Source organism: Leptodactylus fuscus, chromosome 6, assembly GCF_031893055.1.
Source record: "Leptodactylus fuscus isolate aLepFus1 chromosome 6, aLepFus1.hap2, whole genome shotgun sequence".
NCBI lineage: Eukaryota > Metazoa > Chordata > Amphibia > Anura > Leptodactylidae > Leptodactylus > Leptodactylus fuscus.
In genome coordinates, this window is record NC_134270.1 from 16,517,140 (window position 1) to 16,539,736 (window position 22,597).

The 22,597-nt window shown below is 44.4% G+C and overlaps 1 protein-coding gene across 1 annotated transcript; it reads left to right on the forward strand.

Annotated features, from left to right (window-relative positions):
* The first annotated feature begins 4,050 nt into the window (after positions 1-4,050).
* On the forward strand, positions 4,051-22,547 carry CBX8 (chromobox 8). Its single transcript, XM_075279415.1, has 5 exons — positions 4,051-4,148; positions 16,811-16,854; positions 17,933-17,998; positions 18,089-18,155; positions 19,554-22,547. The coding sequence occupies exons 1-5, from the start codon at positions 4,080-4,082 to the stop codon at positions 20,382-20,384; spliced, it is 1,077 nt and encodes a 358-aa protein (XP_075135516.1). The 5' UTR covers positions 4,051-4,079; the 3' UTR covers positions 20,385-22,547.
* Positions 22,548-22,597: the final 50 nt, after the last annotated feature.

Consider the following 22,597-nt stretch of genomic DNA (forward strand, 5'->3'; position numbering starts at 1 on the left):
GGTCTCTCCCTAAGGAGTGACAATATCCCCTTAACTCAGCTATATCTAGTTACTCATCACAACCGTGATGATCATTGTTAATCCGGCGACTGTTTTAGTTCACTACTGTTGGTGGACTCTCCTATACACCCAATGTATCCAGAAATGTGTCTGAGTCTCTAAGATTTACGTATTGTTTCCTTGATATCAGCACTTTCATTCCTATATTTCTATGTATCTGCTCCTTTTACTGTGACCATTTCCATGTTTTTTTAATAAAAGATTTGTAAGAAATCTCAGGAGTGATGTGTAACCAAGTAATGTAAGACATGGCAGGTCACATGATACGTGTTGTCACTATTTTTAGCTGTCATTGTTCAGGACACACACGAGTATATACTCGAGTATAAGCCGAATTTTTCAGCACAGTTTTTGTGCTGAAAAAGCCCCCTCGGCTTATACTCGAGTCAAGCAAAAAAAAAATAAAAAAAAATATATATATTTTTTTTTTTTTGGGGGGGGGGGGGGCAAGACCAGCCACAATAGTAATGTATAGAATCTCTCAAAATAATGAAAAAGTTGTAAATCCCTCCTTTCCCTAGAATACATATAAAAGTAGAAAATGACTGTGAAACAAATACACATTAGGTATCCCTGTGTCTGACAGTGCCCGGTCTACTGAATATAGGGGATCTGCAGTGCTCCTGTTCCGTCGGGAAGGGGTTAATAGGAGCACTGCAGATCCCCTATACTCAGCCAGACTGAATTCCAAGTGGGGAAAAACCCTCAGTCCTCAAGCTCAGGGAAGGGGCAGACAGACAACCAAAAAACCCCTTCCCCAGCAACTACTGCACCCAAAAACTACCACCATTTTAATTTTTGACATTTTCCAGTAGCTGCTGCATTTCCCCCCTCGGCTTATACTCGGGTCAATAAGTTTTCCCAGTTTTTTGTGGTAAAATTAGGGGTTTTGGCTTATATTCGGGTCGGCTTATATGGTACATCCAAATGGTCTAGTTCTAACCTAGCCTGCTGGACGAAACTGTAGAGCTTTGGGATCAGGACATCCCATACGGAAGGTAGGGACAGTTTGTTACCGTCTCTGCCTTCTCGGTCACTGTGTGCAAAACTATGGGAGCCACTGTTATGCAGCTTCCCTCTGACCCAAAAGTTATATGACCACTAGGGAGATGAGCTAAAGGGAGCAGCCATTATTGGGTTATTTCACTGGAATCCTGTCTTAAGACAGGCTTGCACATTCCAGTGAGCGCCCTCTATTGGTTTGCAACAATGAGGCAGCAACTGTCTTCCTAATTACATCATGGAAGGCAGATTTGCATATTCTTCCCATAGTTCCTTGCAAAGTGGAGTGCTAAAGGCTTAACAAGTCTCCACACACCTATATGGTGGTCTCTCCCTAAGGAGTGACAATATCCCCCGAACACTAGGGAGATGGGTACTCGGAGAGCTGCTGGTTCCTAGAGGATAGGAACCTATAGGAGGCTGTATATAACAACCCCAGTAGAAATCATCAAGCAAAAAAAAATTAAAACGCCCCCTAAAGGTCTAGTATGGGTATGTGGGGGCACAATGTGTAAAAAAAATAAAATAAAATACAAAACATAATAAAAAAATTAAGGGAAACCCTCCCCCTGCCAGTACCATGCAGGTTTTATTCCTTCCCTCAGCAACACATCAAATCCGCATTACCAAAAAAAATATATGTCCATTCCCAAACCAGAAAAAAATAGCCCAGTACTGAAGGGGTTAATGTCCCAGCATCCAATGTATTATGAAAGATGTCGGGAAGGAGTTAAAGTGATGCTCTCGAAAAATATTTGCCACCTCACTGGGCCGCCTGTGCCCCACAAACAGGAATGCACATCAGGTATGAACTGGTCACACCAGTTTCTGTAGTAAATTCTAGTACACTCGCCCGGCTGTGGGTGGCGCTATCTTCCTTGGCTACACCCTGTTGACTCTGGAAAAAAGGTGAGGGTGACAGAAAAAGACCAAAAAAACTTGCCCATCTTTGCCAAAATACGACCTAATTCATAATTATGGCATATACAATTTTTTTTACTGTTGGTGCATTTTATCCGAACACAATTCGACAGATTCACCAAGATTAGAGAATGATAGGTCGGTCTTAATGGCCCCAGCAAAGATGAAGGATTCGTCATGGAGCGGACCTACTCATGATTCTGGTACAGATTGTGCACCATTGTAAAAAAAATTACACTAACTTAGAGCTGGTGCAGCTGTTTGGTATTTACGGTGTGGCATAAATCACTCTGAATGTGGCCCGAGCGATGGAGCCATGTGTGGACGGTGGGAAAAACGACACTTGTGATTATATTGCCCACCGGTTTGTGACTTGCTTTGCGTGTACAACGCATCGGTCTTAATGGATTCCTCTACTGGCGTAAGAGGCGCCTGAATTTTTATGAGACTCCATCTTGTGTTTCACACTTGCAGCTTCTGGTCTGTTGTAGAATATGTTCTGTGTAGATGGATAGGCTGACTTCCTCAGAATCAATCAGGTACTGGCAGGGGTGAAGCTAGGCTTTGTGCCGCCTGAGGCAGCCGTCAGAAAGCCGCCCCCCTGAGGAGCGGAGGCGAGCAGAGTTTGCAGGCAGAGAGCAGGCACAGAGAGGACCTGCTCTATGCTAAGCGTGGGGGGCGGCCGCTGGAGCAGCGCTGCGTCCACAGGGCCGCCCCAATCCACCGCTCGCTTCCTGTGCCGGAACGGTGACGCTAAGCCAGTCCAGGACAGCTTAGGTCAGCAAAAATGCCGACCTCCACTGGGGCCCCTGCATAGCATCGCCTAAAGCGGTCACATCAGGTCGCCTTATGGGTACTACTAGCAACCTGGAGTCACTGGCCAGACCCTGGGCTGCAGAACATGCATATTGGCAGCCCCCCCCCCCAATCTTGCCATGGGGGGGAGATCAGGGGGTCATTATTATTGCGCAACCCCTTGAATGCTACGGTCATGTTTGACTGCTGTATCCATGGGGTTAAAATCTGCAGGGGTTATGGAGCAGGGCGTTAGCCGTCACTTACACCTAATACCCGTTTCCGAAGGGGTTAAAGGGCTGTGACATCACACGGCTGGCTGCCAGCACGGCCTTATGGGTGATCACCGCGTTCCCAGAGTTCCTTGCCTCATGTCCTAACGTGCAGCAGCCATTTTATGAAAAAATGTGATTCGTTACCACGAAGCGTGAGGAAATTCGGATCGAATTGAATATTTCCTGAAATTCGGATTGAGTTCCACTTCGCTAATCTCTAGTGACAGACGACTACGAAGCACCGCCGACTATATCGGCGTCTGTCGGGTACCCGTTATTTCCGACATCGCTATCTGATAATTTTTTCAGTCACAATTTTGGGGGGGGGGCCTCTGACTGGAAACTCCGACGCAAATGTGAACATTATAGTAAAATTGACATAGTCGAAAGAATGGAGTGGCGTAAAAACGCGTCGTTGCACAACCATACTCATTTATTTCCGACATCGCTGATAATTTTTTCAGTCACAATTTCTCTGACTGGAAACTCCGACGCAAATGTGAACGTTATAGTAAAATTGACATATTCGAAAGAATGGAGTGGCGTAAAAACGCGTCGTGGCACAACCATACTCATTGACGCCAGTTTTTTCGGCATAGAGGGAAGAGTAAGCTTCTCACTAGGGATGGAGCCATACAGAACCTCCCTGACTGACTGCAGCGGCCGCCATGTTGGCTGAGCCGTATACTGAAGCGTTTTCTGTCATGTTTCTGACTGAAAACCGGCGTGCACACGGCGCTAGTCCCGGCGCACAGACAATGCGCCTCCTCAGGCAACACAATGGAGCCGTCAGCTCCACTGATGACGTCACTGCCTTCTGTCATTCAGCGCCTCTCCTCCCGTGTAGACCCGGACGATGGGACTGACAGACGAATCGGAGGGAAGAGCCGGGACAATCTGAGGGGCGGGCGTCCTTGGCACCCAATCAAATCGTGCCGGAGCTTCCAGCCTGCCATATTAGCGTCGTCTCTAGCAACAGGTGGTGACGTCACGGGGAGCGCGCTGCGCGGCCCCGCGGAGCTGAATATGGAGCTGTCCGCTGTCGGGGAGCGAGTGTTTGCGGCTGAATCGCTTCTTAAAAGACGCATCCGTAAGGTAGGCTGAAGGGGGGCAGGATTTAGGCGTTTGGTTGTTTTTTTTTCTGCAGCGTTTTCGTCTCCTGCTCCTTCGCCTTCTAATCGTTTCCCCAGGCTAGGCCTCAGTCCTCGAAATCGCATGATTTAATGGCCGAAGGCAGATAGGGGGCGCTGGGGAGCACCTTGATGTGAATGCTGGCCTGCTAGATGTCTTGTGTCGGCTGTGGGTGGATAAGCATGTAAAGCGGTATCTAGGGAGCAAGGTGACAGGGGGCGATGTAATGGGGGCAGCCCTGGCCGTGCCCTACACGGGGGTAATATCTATAGTCTATACCCCCCTGACATGTCCGGTGTCATAAACGTGTCCCCCATCCCTGGCCGTGCCCTACACGGGGGTAATATCTATAGTCTATACCCCCCTGACATGTCCGGTGTCATAAACGTGTCCCCCATCCCTGGCCGTGCCCTACACAGGGGTAATATCTATATACTATACCCCCCTGACATGTCTGGCCTCATAAACGTGTCCCCCATCCCTGGCCGTGCCCTACATGGGGGTAATATCTATAGTCTATACCCCCCTGACATGTCCGGTGTCATAAACGTGTCCCCCATCCCTGGCCGTGCCCTACACGGGGGTAATATCTATAGTCTATACCCCCCTGACATGTCCGGACTCAGAAATGTGTCCCCCATCCCTGGCCGTGCCCTACACGGGGGTAATATCTATAGTCTATACCCCCCTGACATGTCCGGTGTCATAAACGTGTCCCCCATCCCTGGCCGTGCCCTACACGGGGGTAATATCTATAGTCTATACCCCCCTGACATGTCCGGTGTCATAAACGTGTCCCCCATCCCTGGCCGTGCCCTACACGGGGGTAATATCTATATACTATACCCCCCTGACATGTCCGTGTCATAAACGTGTCCCCCATCCCTGGCCGTGCCCTACACAGGGGTAATATCTATATACTATACCCCCCTGACATGTCTGGCCTCATAAGCGTGTCCCCCATCCCTGGCCGTGCCCTACATGGGGGTAATATCTATAGTCTATACCCCCCTGACATGTCCGGTGTCATAAACGTGTCCCCCATCCCTGGCCGTGCCCTACACGGGGGTAATATCTATATACTATACCCCCCTGACATGTCCGGCCTCATAAACGTGTCCCCCATCCCTGGCCGTGCCCTACACGGGGGTAATATCTATATACTATACCCCCCTGACATGTCCGGACTCATAAACGGGTCCCCCATCCCTGGCCGTGCCCTACACGGGGGTAATATCTATAGTCTATACCCCCCTGACATGTCCGGACTCAGAAATGTGTCCCCCATCCCTGGCCGTGCCCTACACGGGGGTAATATCTATATACTATACCCCCCTGACGTGTCCGGACTCATAAACGGGTCTGACATGGAGCTTTTGTGCGAAAAGATGCTCCGAAAATGCGAATTATGTGAAGAATTACATCCGTCCGCCTTGTGTATACTGTCCGGCTATATACGTTACCGTGCATGTACCAGTATATATGACCATTGGAAATTATATGAAGAATTACACCCGTCCGCCTTGTATATACTGTCCGGCTATATACGTTACCATGCATGTACCAGTATATATATGAACCAATATATATGACCATGGTTGTCACCGTATAGAATCGCAAAATATGTCATTATTATTATTACAGATTTTTAAAAAAAATTTTTATTGCTTACACTGTATACGTTATTATGTCGTAGCCGTATGTCGGCGCTATACATTCGGGACGTATACGTGTCATAGAGACGCACGATGGTACCATACAGTAACCTAAACAGTCAAAAAACGCAGTGTTACATGGCCGAAAGAGCATAGATAGGTGAACTAGGGCCTATGTGACATTTATGTATACCCCAGGAGCTTTTTGGCACGGTATACATTAGGCTACATGAACTAACAAGTCTGGAGCATCTTTTTTCGTAACTGTTGTGCCGTCCCTCTGTTATTCCTCTGAGAAATGTTACCCCTCTCATTGTAAAAGGGGAGCTCCTTACAGTCTGATGCTGCCAGTTTCGGTGGGTAAGGACACGGTCCAATCTGGTAATGCCAGCCATTCACATAAAATTTACGTTGCCCGATTCATCCATTTTGGCCGCTGGACAAGCCGTGAGCGTGCTGGAAATTTTCAGCCAACTGGCCATGCTGAAGAGTCCAGATCGGAAGAATGGAAACCGGTCCGTCTGATCACAGAAATAATGGTGGACACAAAGACATCCCAAGGGACCCTACTGACTGTAATGGGGTGTGTGGGGAGTCCTTCATTTTAGCTGAAAATCTCAGACTTGCATTTTTCGGTCCAACAATTTCTGAAGGATCCACCCTGTCTGTTGGTCATGACAGCAATCCAAAATCTAATGTTTACGGCCAACCTTCGTCCTAATTTTTAGGAGGAATAATACAGGAGTATTTGCTAAAACTGTCACGTCAGTGGCGGAGATGGAAGTGTCTGGCGCTATCTTATTCCCTTCTTCTTTAGTCAGAAGACATGCAAACCTGGCCAAAGTCTGGTGTACATATGCATGGAGAAGAAGGCGTCGGGAGGAATAGCTGGGGAGGGGGGGTGGGGGGTGGTCAATGATTATGCCAATTGTAGCCTTAAAGTCTTATTCCTATCTTAGCAAATCATTGTCAAGTTGGAAATATTTGCTTCTAAGTCCTGACTGCCAGGGCAGGACTTAAAGCCGTGATGGCGAACCTATGGCACGGGTGCCAAAGGTGGCACTCAGAGCCCTCTCTTCGGGCACACATCTGTGGAACAGATTATACTGTGTGGGGGCCACCGTGGAATAAATTGTACTGTGTGGGGACCACTGTGCAGCAGATTATACTGTGTGGGGGTCACTGTGCAGCAGATTATACTGTGTGGGGGTCACTGTGCAGCAGATTATACTGTGTGGGGACCACTGTGCAGCAGATTATACTGTGTGGGGACCACTGTGCAGCAGATTATACTGTGTGGGGACCACTGTGCAGCAGATTATACTGTGTGGGGACCACTGTGCAGCAGATTGAACTCTATGAGGGTCACAGTGGAGCACAAAGCTCTATAAAGCCCCATTCGTATGACCATATTTTTCAGGTCTGTAATTGTGTGCCATTGTGGATCCGCACATTATTAAAGTTAGATTGCCGTTTTGGCACTTTGTGATAAATTAGTGGGTTCTGGGTTGCAGTTTGGGCACTTGGTCTCTAAAATGTTCGCCATCACTGACTTATGGGAACAGTCGAGGTGTCAGCTCCGCTCGGTTTTGTTATCTTCCATAGGGGTGAACGGGAGTTGCAGAAACAGTTGCATTCATCTGTTTCTGTAACTCCCTTCCCAGGGGACGGGAGAAGGAGCGCTGTAGTCCTAAGACCGAGACAGAGATACTTCTGTAAAGGACACTAAGCCACCGGGACATTCTTATGAATCGCTGGTTTAGTGTCCGCCCCAGGGTTGTTTAATGAAACCTGCTAGTACTGAGGCCTTATTCACACAAATGGGAAAGTCAGCCTTGCGATGGCCATGTTTAACAGTCTTCACATGCTGCACTAAAGCCTGTGCAATCTTGTAGATCTATTCGCACGTCCTTAGCAGCAACGAACATGTATAATGGACCGTGTCAATGGCCCCTTGAAATATAGGACGTGAACTATCTAAACACGTTTATTACGGATCCCTCATAAACTCGAATGTATGAGGAACCGTGAAAAATAGAGGCAAATTTTCCATAAAAAATAGCCATTTTTATGCATATAGATTTCCATTTGAGGGGTCCCCAAGCGGACTTCCCGAACGGAAACCCGAATGCAGAAGTGAACCAAGCCTATGATACTATACTGCCAGGTCATAAGGACATGCTGGTGGTTGAGTATCCCAATGTCCCCCGAGAGGTCCCTCTAAAAATGGCTTCATATACCACATTCATTTGGGGAAAAAAAACACTATTTTCCAGGCGTGTCAAAAAACCCCTCCAAAACGTGCAGTTATACATTATGTGAAAGTTTACAGTGCAATATAAAACCATGTATTTTTGATTGTGCCGTTTTGGTGTTTTTGTGGCCAGTGGCTTCTAGCCTGTCCCCGTTCTGTAATCGATGACGTTGGTTTTGGCATCTGATATGAGAAATTGTCATGATCTCTCAATGACGTCCCATCGGAGATCACCCACTTGACAGTTTAATTGTTTGCTATTAGAATCAATTATGGGAGTACCAGGGGGGCCAAAGTCAGTGAAGATGTAGCTGTAAAGGTTTGCACCCAGCTTAGTTCTATTTGCACCTATTTTGGAGGCTTCTACACAGGGCTCCATCGCTTTCCTTTTTCGCTGGGCAAAGGGGGTGTGGCTTATTTAGAGTAACATTTTACAATGCATTATGATGTGCCCCTTTTACAAAATCACGAAATATCTGACAACAGCGGAATCCCAAATTTTTGTGCGGAAAATTTGTGTAAGATTTATTACACCGCTTGCACTTATTAGCAAATAGACCTCAGAAAGAAAGGTGCAAATCAATAAAAAAGGACAAAAAAATGCAAATTTTTGCCCAACCTGTTCTTTTCAGATATGTATCTCAGCTGGTTTGGCAGCAGGTGGCGGTACATTAATATTGCAGTATTAGGACAACATACAGTGGGGCAAAAAAGTATTTTGTCAGTCACCAATAGTGCAAGTTCCACCACTTAAAAAGATGAGAGGCGTCTGTAATTTACATCATAGGTAGACCTCAACTATGAGAGACAAAATGAGAAAACAAATCCAGAAAATCACATTGTCTGATTTTGTAAGAATTTATTTGCAAATTATGGTGGAAAATAAGTATTTGGTCAGTAACAAAATTTCATCTCAATACTTTGTTCTATCTCCTTTGTTGGCAATGACAGAGGTCAAACGTTTTCTGTAAGTCTTCACAAGGTTGGCACACACTGTTGTTGGTATGTTGGCCCATTCCTCCATGCAGATCTCCTCTAGAGCAGTGATATTTTGGGGCTGTCGCTTGGCAACACGGACTTTCAACTCCCTCCAAAGGTTTTCTATAGGGCTGAGATCTGGAGACTGGCTAGGCCACTCCAGGACCTTGAAATGCCTCTTACAAAGCCACTCCTTCGTTGCCCTGGCGGTGTGCTTTGGATCATTGTCATGTTGAAAGACCCAGCCACGTTTCATCTTCAATGCCCTTGCTGATGGAAGGAGGTTTGCACTCAAAATCTCACGATACATGGCCCCATTCATTCTTTCATGTACCCAGATCAGTCGTCCTGGCCCCTTTGCAGAGAAACAGCCCCAAAGCATGATGTTTCCACCCCCATGCTTTACAGTAGGTATGGTGTTTGATGGATGCAACTCAGTATTCTTTTTCCTCCAAACACGTAAAGTTGTGTTTCTACCAAACAGTTCCAGTTTGGTTTCATCAGACCATAGGACATTCTCCCAATACTCTTCTGGATCATCCAAATGCTCTCTAGCAAACTTCAGACTGGCCCGGACATGTACTGGCTTAAGCAGTGGGACACGTCTGGCACTGCAGGATCTGAGTCCCTGGCGGCGTAGTGTGTTACTGATGGTAAGCTTTGTTACATTGGTCCCAGCTCTCTGCAGTTCATTCACAAGGTCCCCCCGCGTGGTTCTGGGATTTTTGCTCACCGTTCTTGTGATCATTTAGACCCCACGGGGTGAGATTTTGTGTGGAGCCCCAGATCGAGGGAGATTATCAGTGGTCCTGTATGTCTTCCATTTTCTAATTATTGCTCCCACAGTTGATTTCTTCAATCCAAGCTGGTTGCCTATTGCAGAATCAGTCTTCCCAGCCTGGTGCAGGGCTACAATTTTGTTTCTGGTGTCCTTTGACAGCTCTTTGGTCTTCACCATAGTGGAGTTTGGAGTCTGACTGTTTGAGGGTGTGCACAGGTGTCTTTTTATAGTGATAACAAGTTTAAACAGGTGCCATTACTACAGGTAATGAGTGGAGGAAAGAGGAGACTCGTAAAGAAGAAGTTACAGGTCTGTGAGAGCCAGAAATCTTGATTGCTTGTAGGTGACCAAATACTTATTTTCCACCATAATTTGCAAAAAAATTCTTACAAAATCAGACCATGTGATTTTCTGGATTTGTTTTCTCATTTTGTCTCTCATAGTTGAGGTCTACCTATGATGTAAATTACAGACGCCTCTCATCTTTGTAAGTGGTGGAACTTGCACTATTGGTGACTGACTAAATACTTTTTTGCCCCACTGTATGTTGCCCTTAGGGCATAGCCTCTTGACATGCAACTGTCAGTCCAGTTCAGTGATCGGGAGGTTCTGGAGCTCACTGGATCATAACTGAGTTCTAGACACATGGCCATAGTCAGTGTGGGAAATGCATTCGACACATGGACTGTGTTTCCTGGATGGACTACAGTCATGTGTGGGACCATCAGGTCCCTTACCTCACTGCAACTCCAGCTTTCTCTTTGGGTAGTTGACCTAGCTTTGGATTTCTTGGTGGACATTGGGGATGACAGTACAAGTGGTAGCTCGGAAGTAGAAGGTATCTACCTACACTTCAGTGAAAGAGTAAATTTTATTTTTTTATTTAAAGGGGTTGTCCAGGCAAAAATGGACAACTCTTTTAACTTTTAAATCAGCTGGAGGCGCTTAAATTTTAAAAAAAATAAATAAAAATTGCACACTCACCTGTCCCCGATGCTCCGGTGTCCTCCCACACGCCCCTATTCTTCTGCTCTTCCCCAAGTTCTGTTCCAGAGTTATGTCATGTGACCGCTGAAGCCAATCAGCAAAGGGTATCCAGTGTCACTACCTGTGACATCACGGGTCCTCTTGCTGAGGCCGTTGATTGGCCTCAGCAGTCACGTGACCGCTGAGTTCAATCGGCTGCTTCAGTGGAACTCTGGAAGAGACTCCAGAAACCACCAGAGCAGAAGAACTGGGACGCGCGGGAGGACACCGGAGCATCGGGCACAAGCGAGTATGCTTTTTTTTTTTTTTTTTTTTATCAATGCCCTCAGCTAATTTAAAAGTTAAAAAGGTTGTCAATTTTTGCCTGGACAATCCTTTTAAATCTCCTTATTCTGGGCCTAGGAGTCCAGTGGGCGGCACCTCAGTGATTGACAGCACTAAATGCACACTCATACAAAAAATAAAAGCTGTCAATCATTGAGTAGGACCAGAACTCCATGAAAAGGGATATAGATCATTATACGCCAGGTTAAACTATCACAAAGTCCACAGCAGCACAATAAATTATACAACCTTCATAGGTCAGTGGGTGCAAATCCAAGAAGACTGACTGACAGGCTAAGTCTTACATGTGTAAAGAATACACGTGTAAAAAATGTCATTGAAGTCAATGGCATTCTAATTTTCACACGTGTATTCTTTACACGTGTGTTTTGTCAAAATGAGCGCACGTTTACTCCGTGTGCACGGGCCCTTAATGTCAGGTTAGCTATGAGAAAGAAGTGGCCGGGGTAGTGGAGTGTTGAAGTGAGGGTTGTCACACTTAAAAAAAGCACCCCAGGGAAAATTCAGGTACAATTCCATTCTTAGTCTCAGATAACTTGTGCAAGGTTCACACTAGCGTTCATGTTTCCTCTCTTTAGGCCCACTTGGGGACCTAAAAAAACGGAAATCCAATCCACTTTAAAAGTGATTACCCGTGGACCCCATAGACCAGGGGTCCTCAAACTTTTTAAACAGTGGGCCGGAGGCAGAGCAGGTCACACAGACATCGGGAGCGGTGCCCTCCAATAGGTAAAGTGAAGTGCGCTCCATGGCCTGGCCCGAGCTCCCCAGGAGCTTCATTATAAATGCACGCCTTCCGGTGTTGTCGGCGGGGCCAGACAGAAGTGCTTGGCGGGCCGCATGTGGCCCACGGGCCGCAGTTTGAGGACCCCTGCCATAGACTATAATATGGTCTACCTTGTTTTCGCCTGAAAAATGCAGGAATTTTCTCTCAGAATTTTTTAAGCAGAACGTGGGACAGAATCCCCAGAGACCGAGCACTAGTGTGAACCTAGCCTTAGTTTCATTTAATAGATCATGGGGACCAAAATATAATGCACTTTATTTCAAAATGTCGCTTTTTTTGTCTGAAAAACCTCTGAAAAGTTCCTTCCGCTAGGTGTTTCCTTTCTAGCTAATTTGCTGTTCACTCCCTGTTACTAGGGAAGTTCTTTTTTTGCAGTTGCAAAAAACTAATGCAACTTTACTAATAGTGCCCAGATTTCTCTTTTTTTTTTTTTTTTCCTGTGTTTTTACAGTCCTTTGTCCCTGGATTATCACCTGTCATTTGTTGGCTATTTTATAGTTACTCCTGGCAGAATTACATGTAAATACACAAGTATTATCAGTAATGTATGGGGAAGGGAGCAGACTGCTCTGTATTCTGTTACCGGCAATGTGTGAAATCCGTCAGTCTATAGAATGCCTAGGCAATGTATATAATGCCGAGAACTAGCCGGCAATGTACGAAACGATTCATCATTTCACACATTACCCTAGGCATTCCATAGAATGGCAAAGAATGAAATACATCTTCGCTTGCTTTGTTCCGACGATCACGTGGCAAGGCACTTGACGTAACCTGCACGATATGGTTGCCTCAGGCTTGGAGACTTTGAACCCGTGCGATACGACACTCGCCTCAGGCAACAATTCTCACATTTCATACATTGTCTAAAAACTCCGGGCATTATATACAATGCCTAGGTATTTTGGGGGGAATGCCCTGGCAGTAAACTTGGCCCCAGGTTGGGCGCCTGTATAGCATGCCGGCTTTTCATACACTGCCGGTAACAGTCACGTCACCCTGCGTAAAGATAAAATGGGGTAGAAAAAGCAACAGAACACCATGTATGAAGGATTATACTGTCATAGAACAGACATTAGGACATTACAGACACCAAGAAGTAGCTGTAACTGTTATGTCTAAGTCCTGGTGGTAGACATTGAGAACATGGCGCATCAACAGAAGCTTTACCCAAATCTTGCCTGTCCATTGTTCTGGTGTATCAAAACCAAAACAATGGAGAGGTGGACCGGTAAAACCGCGATAAGGCACACAGGACCCCAAACACTATAATGGGGTCTGTTGTTGTAAAACTGAAACCGGCGGAGGAAAAAGTCCACCATACCAGACTATTTCTTCTACTGATTTTCAGGAAGACTTCGCTGCAGCTCAGATGTGAACATAGCCTGAGCTGCACAGTTATAGTCAGGGTTGTGGTGGTAGCATTGGGGACACAATTTTAGGTGACCTCTTAGTCCGAGAATAATTCTTCTCGTTTTCTGCTCCCGTACTCTGCTACAGGGCATCGGTATTCCTTTGCTGAGTAGACTTAGATGAATGGACCTGATCGTCAGGGACTCCCGAGCTGCCGAATCTGTGACAAGATTGAGCAGGACGGTGATTTTTTTTTTTTTTTTTTTTTTCTGATTTCTTTTAATGGAAGGCAGATTTAGAACGGACTCTGCTATTGGATGTCCTCTGAGGCCTCTTCTGTCACAGATATTGTAGACTCTTTTGTGATCTGCCCTACTTTTGCTGTATTTTTTTTTTTTTCAGGTAGTAGAGGAGTTTTGATGCATCTTGTCAGCCATTTGTGAAGGAGTTGGAGTTGGGCTGTAGAAAAATAGGAAACTGAGTTGGTATTTTTGGCCTACTGACTCCATGATAATGATTCTAAGGCCGAGGCCTCACATTGTGGAAACAGATTTTTTTTTTTTTTTTTTTTTTTTTTGTTGCAGGTTTGGTTGTGGTTTTTTGAGCCAAAGCTAAGAATGGCTGTAAAAGAAATAGGAAATATGTAGGAAGTTCTTATACTTCTATCTTCTGCTTAATCCATTCCTGGCTTTGGCTCAAAAAACTGCAACAAAATCTGCAAGATCGGGCAGCTCACTTCATTTTTCCATGAGCAGGAAAAAAACACCAGCGTTTGAATTCAGCATTAGAGTTACCTGGTATCACAGCACTTGGGACAGATTGAAAGTCTAATATCACTTGAAACTACTATGGGGGGATTTTGCTTAATTGAGGCTATTAAAACTGAAGGACAGTCAGAAGCACCTTATTTATCCATGTGCCAATTTGGCTGGGCATAAAGAACAAAAATCAGACAAGAGAAATTTATAGATTGGTTTATGTTTCGTTTTTTCTGTGTGTGTTACTTAGAGCTGTTAACTAAGTTGTTACTAAAGGAAGGCTGGTGCTAGGGTCATTTGGGTCTCCGCTATCTGGGTCCGTATAGGGGCTTGAAAGACGGAGAGCCTGTTCGCTTAAAAAAAAAAAAAACAGTTCCCCTTCAGGCACCCGCAGACCCCATAGACTATAATGGGGTGTGCCAGGTTTCCGCCAGTTTTATACTGAAAAAGGTAGAGAGAAATATCCTCCTTGCAGGACTTTCCTCTTCGTCCATTTTGGGCCGATCTGCAGTGGAGTCTCCTACAGAGACTGTATCACGTATGTGAATCCCACCTTACATAGTAGATACACATCCTGTCTTGTAGTGCCTGCAGAGACCTTCACCTGAGCTTTGGGTTTCTTCCTTAATTTGTAGTTTTGAGCAGAAATGGATCTGTACGCCCATTCATTGTGTGGTCACCCCCAGGGTTTTACACAGTGTTTGGCATTGAACATGCAGCAAAAATTGCCGCACTGCTCTTTTTTGGCACAGTAGAAGATGACTAGAGATGAGCGAGTACTGATCGGATCAGCCGATCCGAACAGCACGCTCCATAGAAATGAATGGACGTAGCCGGCATGCGGGGGTTAAGCGGCCGGCCGCCGTCAAAGCGGAAGTACCAGGTGCATCCATTCATTTCTATGGAGCGTGCTGTTCGGATCGGCTGATCCGAACAGTACTCGCTCATCTCTAAAGATGACGTTACCATGTGCACAAATCACTAGAAGGCCAATATGTCAATTTTCAGTAAAAAAAAAAAAATACACTTCTACTTGCATTGACCTCCTCATGACATGGCATCTGACAGATTAGGTCCACATTATATCTTAAGTATATCCGAATAAAGGCAAAGACACCACCAAAATTCAGCTCAACCCTTGGCATACTCTTTAATTCTTTTTCTATTTGCTTTCCAGTCCCTAACCATCTTTTCTGTAAAGGAGGGTTCACACTACCGCTGCTGTCTGCCCCGGGGGTTTCCATCCTAATACCTGCAGAAACTGGACAGCTGACCAGCCGCTATAGTAATATAGTAGGCTTCAGTAGGCTCCCGGCTGTCCTAGGAACAGGTCGGCTCCTGTGACCTTGCCACGCAAGGAGCCAGCATGCATCTCTAGAGGTATGGGGCCGGTGGGGGCCGCCATTATCCTTACAGATCCGTCATCCGCTGCAATAGCCCGGGATACCCGGGAGGGTTTTAGGCACCAGGACAAGTGCCAGGGCCCACAGCATTACTCCACTCCTGCTGCAGAAAACAAGCAGCGGCACGAGTGTGGTGATGTTATGATCCCACTCCTCCGCCCCCCTCCCCCATATACCCACCGTATAAGATGACCCCCAACTTTTAAAAAGCTTTTTAGGGGTTAAAAAGTCGTCTTATACACCGGAATATACTCCTAATCTTCTTCTCCTAGTAAGTACCTGTGAAGATCTAAATAATAACGTTGTACTAGAACTTCTTGTATAGGTTTCCATTTGGGGGCTCTCCAAGCAGACTCCCCGTACCGAAACCCTGATCGCAGGTGTGAACCGGGCCCCCGAACCATTTAAATGTGTAGACAATGAAAAGTTCACCATTTTTGCAAATATAAATAAAAATTTTGCAGAGTTTTATAGATTTTCTCTAACCATCTTAGTGCAGACCCTTAGTAGGATTCCATGATCTTGAGTCCCTCTCATTCATCCAGGAGAGGCGTCCAGATCAACATTGCCTTGTAATAAAATCTTCACATGTTTCGATGCCATTACTGCATATTCTCCATCTCAGCAATGACTAAATCAATAATAGTCCATTAATACAAGGAATATGATAACGCTTCAGGGTATGTGCAGAACTGATAGTATATTATTATATTAACACATTAATGATACGTAGGTAGTAGCTGAGATAACGCTAACGAATTTCCGATTTCGGGTTGTTTTTTTTTGTTACAGATTTGGCTGTGTTTTTTTGGCATCACTAGGAATGGGAAATGTAAAGGAAGCTGTTTATACCGTACTACTTCTATCTTAAAAAATCCACTCCTTACTTTAGGCGCCCCTCTACTGATTTTTGACATAGTTGGAATTTTTTCTCTAGCCCCCACCATTCCTGAGCAATCACTGCTCTTAGTTTTGATGCCCGATATCCTAACTAGACTCTCTAATGAGTGGTATCAGGCAAGGGGGTGTGGCTCTGCTGCAATCAGAGGTGGGCATTGTCAGAGCTCAGTCACGCCCCCTCACCTGCTCGACGAAGCTACTTACGAGGCGAAATACGAGTTAAGGTGTCTTCCGTTCAGGGGTTCCCCAAACAGAATCCCGAACGCTGATGTGAACAGGGCCTTATGTGGTTTTGGAGGGCCCCGTAGAATATTTGCAAATGATTTTTTGAGGATTTTTTTTTGTTCTACATCTTTCATACTATACATTATATGTCCTCCTGTTATATGATCTATAATGGATTACTTTGCTTCTTTGTTTTACAGGGTCGAATGGAGTACTTGGTGAAGTGGAAGGGCTGGTCTCAGAAGTAAGTGAACCATGACTAAACCTTTGGGGTTACTTTTACTTTTTTTTTTTTTTTTTTTTGTACTTTTACTATTATAATAACAGAGGATATCTAAGATTTTTTTTCTATATGGGTGCCAGTGGAGATCAGAGTTCTCTCTGATTGCGGGCATTTAATCTGAGGCCCTTTTCCCAACGTTCCAAATAAAAATCCTTTTTCCCTAGATCACAAATAAATATTAACAAATTAGGAATCCCTGTGTGCAAAAATGTCCGAACTATAAAAACATAAAAAATTTAACTACCGTATATACTCGAGTATAAGCCGACTTTTTCAGCACAGTTTTTGTGCTGTAAAAGCCCCCCTCGGCTTATACTCGAGTCAAGCAAAAAAAAATTTTTTTTTTTTTTTTTGGGAAGGGGTCTATGACCAGCCGCAATAATAATGTATAGAATCTCCCATAAAATAGTGGGGAAAAAAGAAGCTTTAAAAATATATATATATATATATATATATATATATATATATATATATTAAAAAAAATAAAGTAAATAAAAGTTGTGAATCCCTCCTTTCCCTAGAATACATATAAAAGTAGAAAATTACTATGAGACACAAACACATTAGGTATCCCTGTGTCTGATAGTGCCCGGTCTACTGAATATAAAGGATCTGCAGTGCTCCTGTTCTGTCAGGAAGGGGTTAATAGGAGCACTGCAGATACCCTATAGTCAGCCAGGCTGAATTCCAAGTGGGGGAAAAAAACTCAATCCTCAAGCTCAGGGAAGGGACAGAAGACAACCAAAACACCCCCTCCCCTTCCCCTAGCACCTACTGCACCCAAAAACTCCGACCATTTTAATTTTTGAAATTTTCCAGTAGCTGCTGCATCCCCTCCCCCCCCTGGTAAAATTAGGGGCCTCGGCTTATATTCGGGTCGGCTTATACTCGAGCATATACGGTATCTATTTTTGGTATTATTTTTCTTATTTTTTGACATTCCCTTTAAGGCCAAAATTGGCTCCACCCCTGTAGGCAGTCATTGGAATTAACTGAAAATATACCGGTACCTTTATTTCATTATTATTTTTGTTTCTAGGTACAGCACATGGGAACCCGAGGAAAACATCTTGGATGCCAGACTAGTGGCCGCCTTTGAGGACAGGTAAAAAAAAACAACCTTTTTTCTGCTCTTCATGTTAAGGATCTGCTTTAAGGTTGGTGAAACAAACTGGTGATTTATCTCTTATGACAGAGAGCGAGAAAGAGAATTGTACGGGCCGAAGAAGAGGGGTCCGAAGCCCAAGACTTTCCTTCTGAAGGTAACCTTAACTTACAGATTATTGTGATTTGCTACTGGAAATCTTTCCCTGATCTTTGGATGTGCTCAGGAAATCCTTCCGTGACTCTGGTTGGAAAATAGTTTTCTTGTTTTACACCATTTGCTTAAATTTCCAAAATTATTTGCATAAATTTGCAAATTCTTCTTTAGCTATGAGGTCTACTGAGTTAGATTTTATTTTTTTTTCCATTCACAAAGCTAGACTGAGGTTCTGCTTCTTGTATCGTTAGGGTCATCTTCATTATTTCGGCAGATTTGTGGCTCTGCTGCCTGATGTAGAATAAATCTTAAAGGAGAACTCCCAGAGAATAAGAATCTTTTCATTTTTGTTTTCTTCGGTCCATTAGCAGTGGATTTGAGGTGTAGTTCAGTGTGGACATGTATGGGAAAGTGGGGAGAAATAATTCATTCGAACAATAACTATTGGACGTGGTATGGCCACCTAAAACGGGTTGTCCAAGGAGTTTAATCTTACTCCGGGGTTCTGTTCCTGGGTCTTGTGATCAGAACCACCCCACCTCCTCCCGCCTCTCCCGTTTCTCAGGCAGGTCTTTCTTAATTTTCCAACTATACCACTTTTTCACAGATTTGGACACTTTCCATATTGGGGTTGACCTCGATCAATTTGTGTCCTTCTCCAAACTTTAATGTGGCAACAGGGGTATCTTAGAAACCCATTAAAAGGCCACCACACTCTGGTTGTGAAGATGCCCACACGCCTTCATGCAACATTACCTTTTTGTCTTTTGGTAAAAATGATTTGTTATAGGTGCCCAAGGAATTTTTTTTTTCTTCAGTGGTGCCCAGAGTCTGAAAAAATTGGTAAACGCTGCTGTAAAGGGCTGTGCTGAGATGACAACTTACCACTAGAGATGAGCAAGTATATTCGATCAAATACCTCGGCCACATAGCTCCCGGCACCAGGGAAGGTGGGAGGGGCAGTAAAAATTAGATGCCCTGGAAGTGTTTTTGCACCGGGAGCTATGCGGCGGAGGTATTCGATCGAATATACTCGCTCATCTCTACTTACCACCTATTTACAGGCCAGTGATATATCAGATCAGTGGGGTCCAACCACTGGTACACCCATTGATCACCAGAATGGGGCCCATTGTAGACCCTTTCTAAATAAAAAGTAAGTCGTGCAGGTTTGGCGTTGGTCCATTTAGCTGTATGGGACCGTCAGAGGTTGCCAAGTGCTATACTTGGCTTCTCTTTAGCAGACCCTAGCTTGACCAACACTCCATTCAGACAGAGGTATAAGGGACCGAAGTTTTCGAGAATGGTAATACGTTACAATCCTGGAACGATCACTTTAATACGTTACTGTGTGTTTTGTAAATTATTGTATGCTCAAAATCGCTCTTCAATTTCACAGGCACAGGCCAAAGCCAACGCCAAGACCTATGAATTCCGTAGCGAGTCCACCCGAGGTTTAAGAGTCCCATATCCAGGGCACCCTCCTCAAGACCTGCAATCGTCTCGGTCCAGAGAAGGGTTGAGGAGCATTCCCACCTCATCCCAGGAGAGCAGTGAAACTCAAACCGACATCTTCAAAGACAGGTTGGGGAGTTCCGACATGAGAGAACATTACCCCTTAAAGATCAAAAAGAAAAAAAAATTGCACCATGCGAAACTCATCCACAAGGCGAACATCCAAACCTTGAGAATGTCTCCTGCCAACCATACCAGCCAGACTGAACAGGGAATTAATTCTGCCAAAGCGGATGTCTCCAGACCGCTAGAGTATCACTCCACGCACGGCGTCATACAGCTCGCAAGGCGACAAAACTCCGATCTGGGATCTTCGAGCCAAATTGAACATTGTTTCATATCTAAAGAACATGGACTCGTACAAACCTCACAACATGGACATGGAAAGTCGAGTACCGACACGTCTATACATAGGACAAAGACTAAGGGGGAACTCTACAAAGACGCTGTTATCCCTAGAACTAAGATCAACTCCGAGTGCCCGGAGCAGGTATCTGACTTCTACAGCGAAGCGCTCTTAACGCACGGCAGGAAGCCTTCTCTTATTGCCCGGATTCCTGTTGCCAGGATTTTCGGAGAGCCAGAAGAAGAGCCTTGGAGGCCCCCAGTGGACAACTTGGAGAAAGTAGTAGTGACGGACGTGACTTCTAATTTTCTGACTGTGACTATAAAAGAAAGCAACACAGACCAAGGCTTTTTTAAGGATAAACGATAAGTCTTTGTATATAACAAGTAAATAACGTGCTTCATTTCCTCTCCATGTTTCATGTTTTCGTGATAAAAAAGAAAGTAAAAATCTATATATTTGTTAGTTCTAAGCAAAATATCCCCCTCTTCTCCTTCTTCTTCTTCTTCTTCTCCCTCTTCTCCTTCTTCTCCTCCTTCTTCCGTTGCTTTTCTCTGTTTTCCCGTACACCTACCTAAGGTCTGGGTCCAGTATTTTCGTGTCCCGCTACTCACCTAGTCTGTCTATTTTTATTTGTGTGACTTTTTGTTTGTTTTTGTTACTCGCACCCATTGTCCACCCAACCTATACCTCTTGCCAAGTCGAGGGCACCAAATACAATCTAGGGTTTCCAGCATGAGAGAAACGTAACGTAGGGGGGAGATTGACTAAGTGAAATGCACCAGAATTTTGGCTCAGTTTGCACCAAAAACTGTCATCTGTGTTTTGCCACACATGTATTATGACTTAACGCACCAAAATTACTAAAAATTTTGTAGGCCAACTAATAGTGTAAAGTAGTTTATGCACCAGATTTATTGTATACTGTGTCACTTTGATAAATTTAGGACATTTTTAGACCGTCGGGTCTAGGTTTACACTGCTATAGACGGATTTAGTAAACCTTTTCCTTATTTAGACCAATTCGGTCCATGAGACATGGACTGGATATTGGCCAAATTTTGCCATGCTGGGACTCCCTCATAATAGTAATGCTAGGAGTCCCTGCACTGTAGAGTTGCAGGGACTCCTTGTATCATAGGTGGTTATGATGCTCGGAGTCCGGGTCTGTCTCAGTACAGGAAATATGGCCAACGTCCACTCCATATTTAACGGACTGAAGCCAGTCTTAAAGGGAATCTGTCAGGACTATTTGGTACACTAACCTACCCACAGGTCTTTATGGACTAGGGGTTTATTGTACTAAATAGACCTGTCATAAAACCATCCATGGCCACATTAAAAAAATATAAATATATATACTTGCCTAGAAAGGAGTCTCATCGGACTCTTCTCTGGTGCTCCCGATGCCTTCTCAGTTGTTCTTTGAAGCCGGGGACATACACAAGGACTTGACTGTGCATGTACCTGAACTCTGGCATATGTACCTGAAGCCATGGTATACTCTGCACCAAGAGTGCAGGAGTTGGGTGAGTATAAAGGTATAATGTGGACACAGATGGCATTACAGTGGGGCTATTCGGCACACTTAACCCCCGGTCTTCCCAACAGGTTCCTTAAATCTCCAATTTTAAGGGCACCCTACGCATTAGATTGTCAGACGAGCCTTCCAATTTTAGCTGGACCGGTCAACTACACAATGTCTGTTAGGTATTTGGTTGACGTTTCCTTGGCAGATGTTAGGATAATAAAGGAGCGGACATGTAGAAACTAAATATAATTTATTTATTATTTGTATTGAGTTTTGCCAACATTGCCCGGATAGTTGATGTTGAGGAACGAAAGGCTCGAAATGCAAGCACGCATGGGTATGAGAGAGTCGGCAGGAATAGCTCCATCCTGATACCTAATGGAGGTATATGGGCCATTTATAGGGAATCCATCAACCCACCATCAATTTTTGGCATTCTCAAAAATTCATTTGACGTGAAAACCCGGTGTTCAAGGTCCGTTGGCAGAAGACATGGTATAAATTCTAATTATTGAGGCGGTGCCAGTATAACTTTTCGGTACCCCTAGGAGTCTCCCTCTAAAAATGTTTTGTTTTTCATTTTCTTCTTTTTGCACTTTAAGGTTTTGTGAAGTTCCTTTTACGTGACAGAATAATCTCCTATGGCCGACGCTTTCCATATGCAAATAGTGATGTCATTTATTCTCTTATGAAACAAATCCATGTACAGAATGTTTGCAAAAAAAAAAAAATAATGTGTAATTCTTGGTCATTTTTCTATTAGTGTTTTACACCTGTATAAATGTAACCATATAGATATTATACATATAGATACTAATTATTAAATCATTATGACCTGCAATGAAGTGCAATGGGCAATTCTAATTTTAGCTGTGAAATCGGGTATCTGCAAAAGACGTTAACTTTTAAGAGAAAAATACAGAGGATATGTCTTTTACACGACATCACCATTGTTTTTATATTTGTACAGTTGGTTATTAAAAGGACACTAAACCTTCTGTTTCTCTCTTGTTTACTGCGCACTTGTGTTTTATTTATTTTACTTTATTAG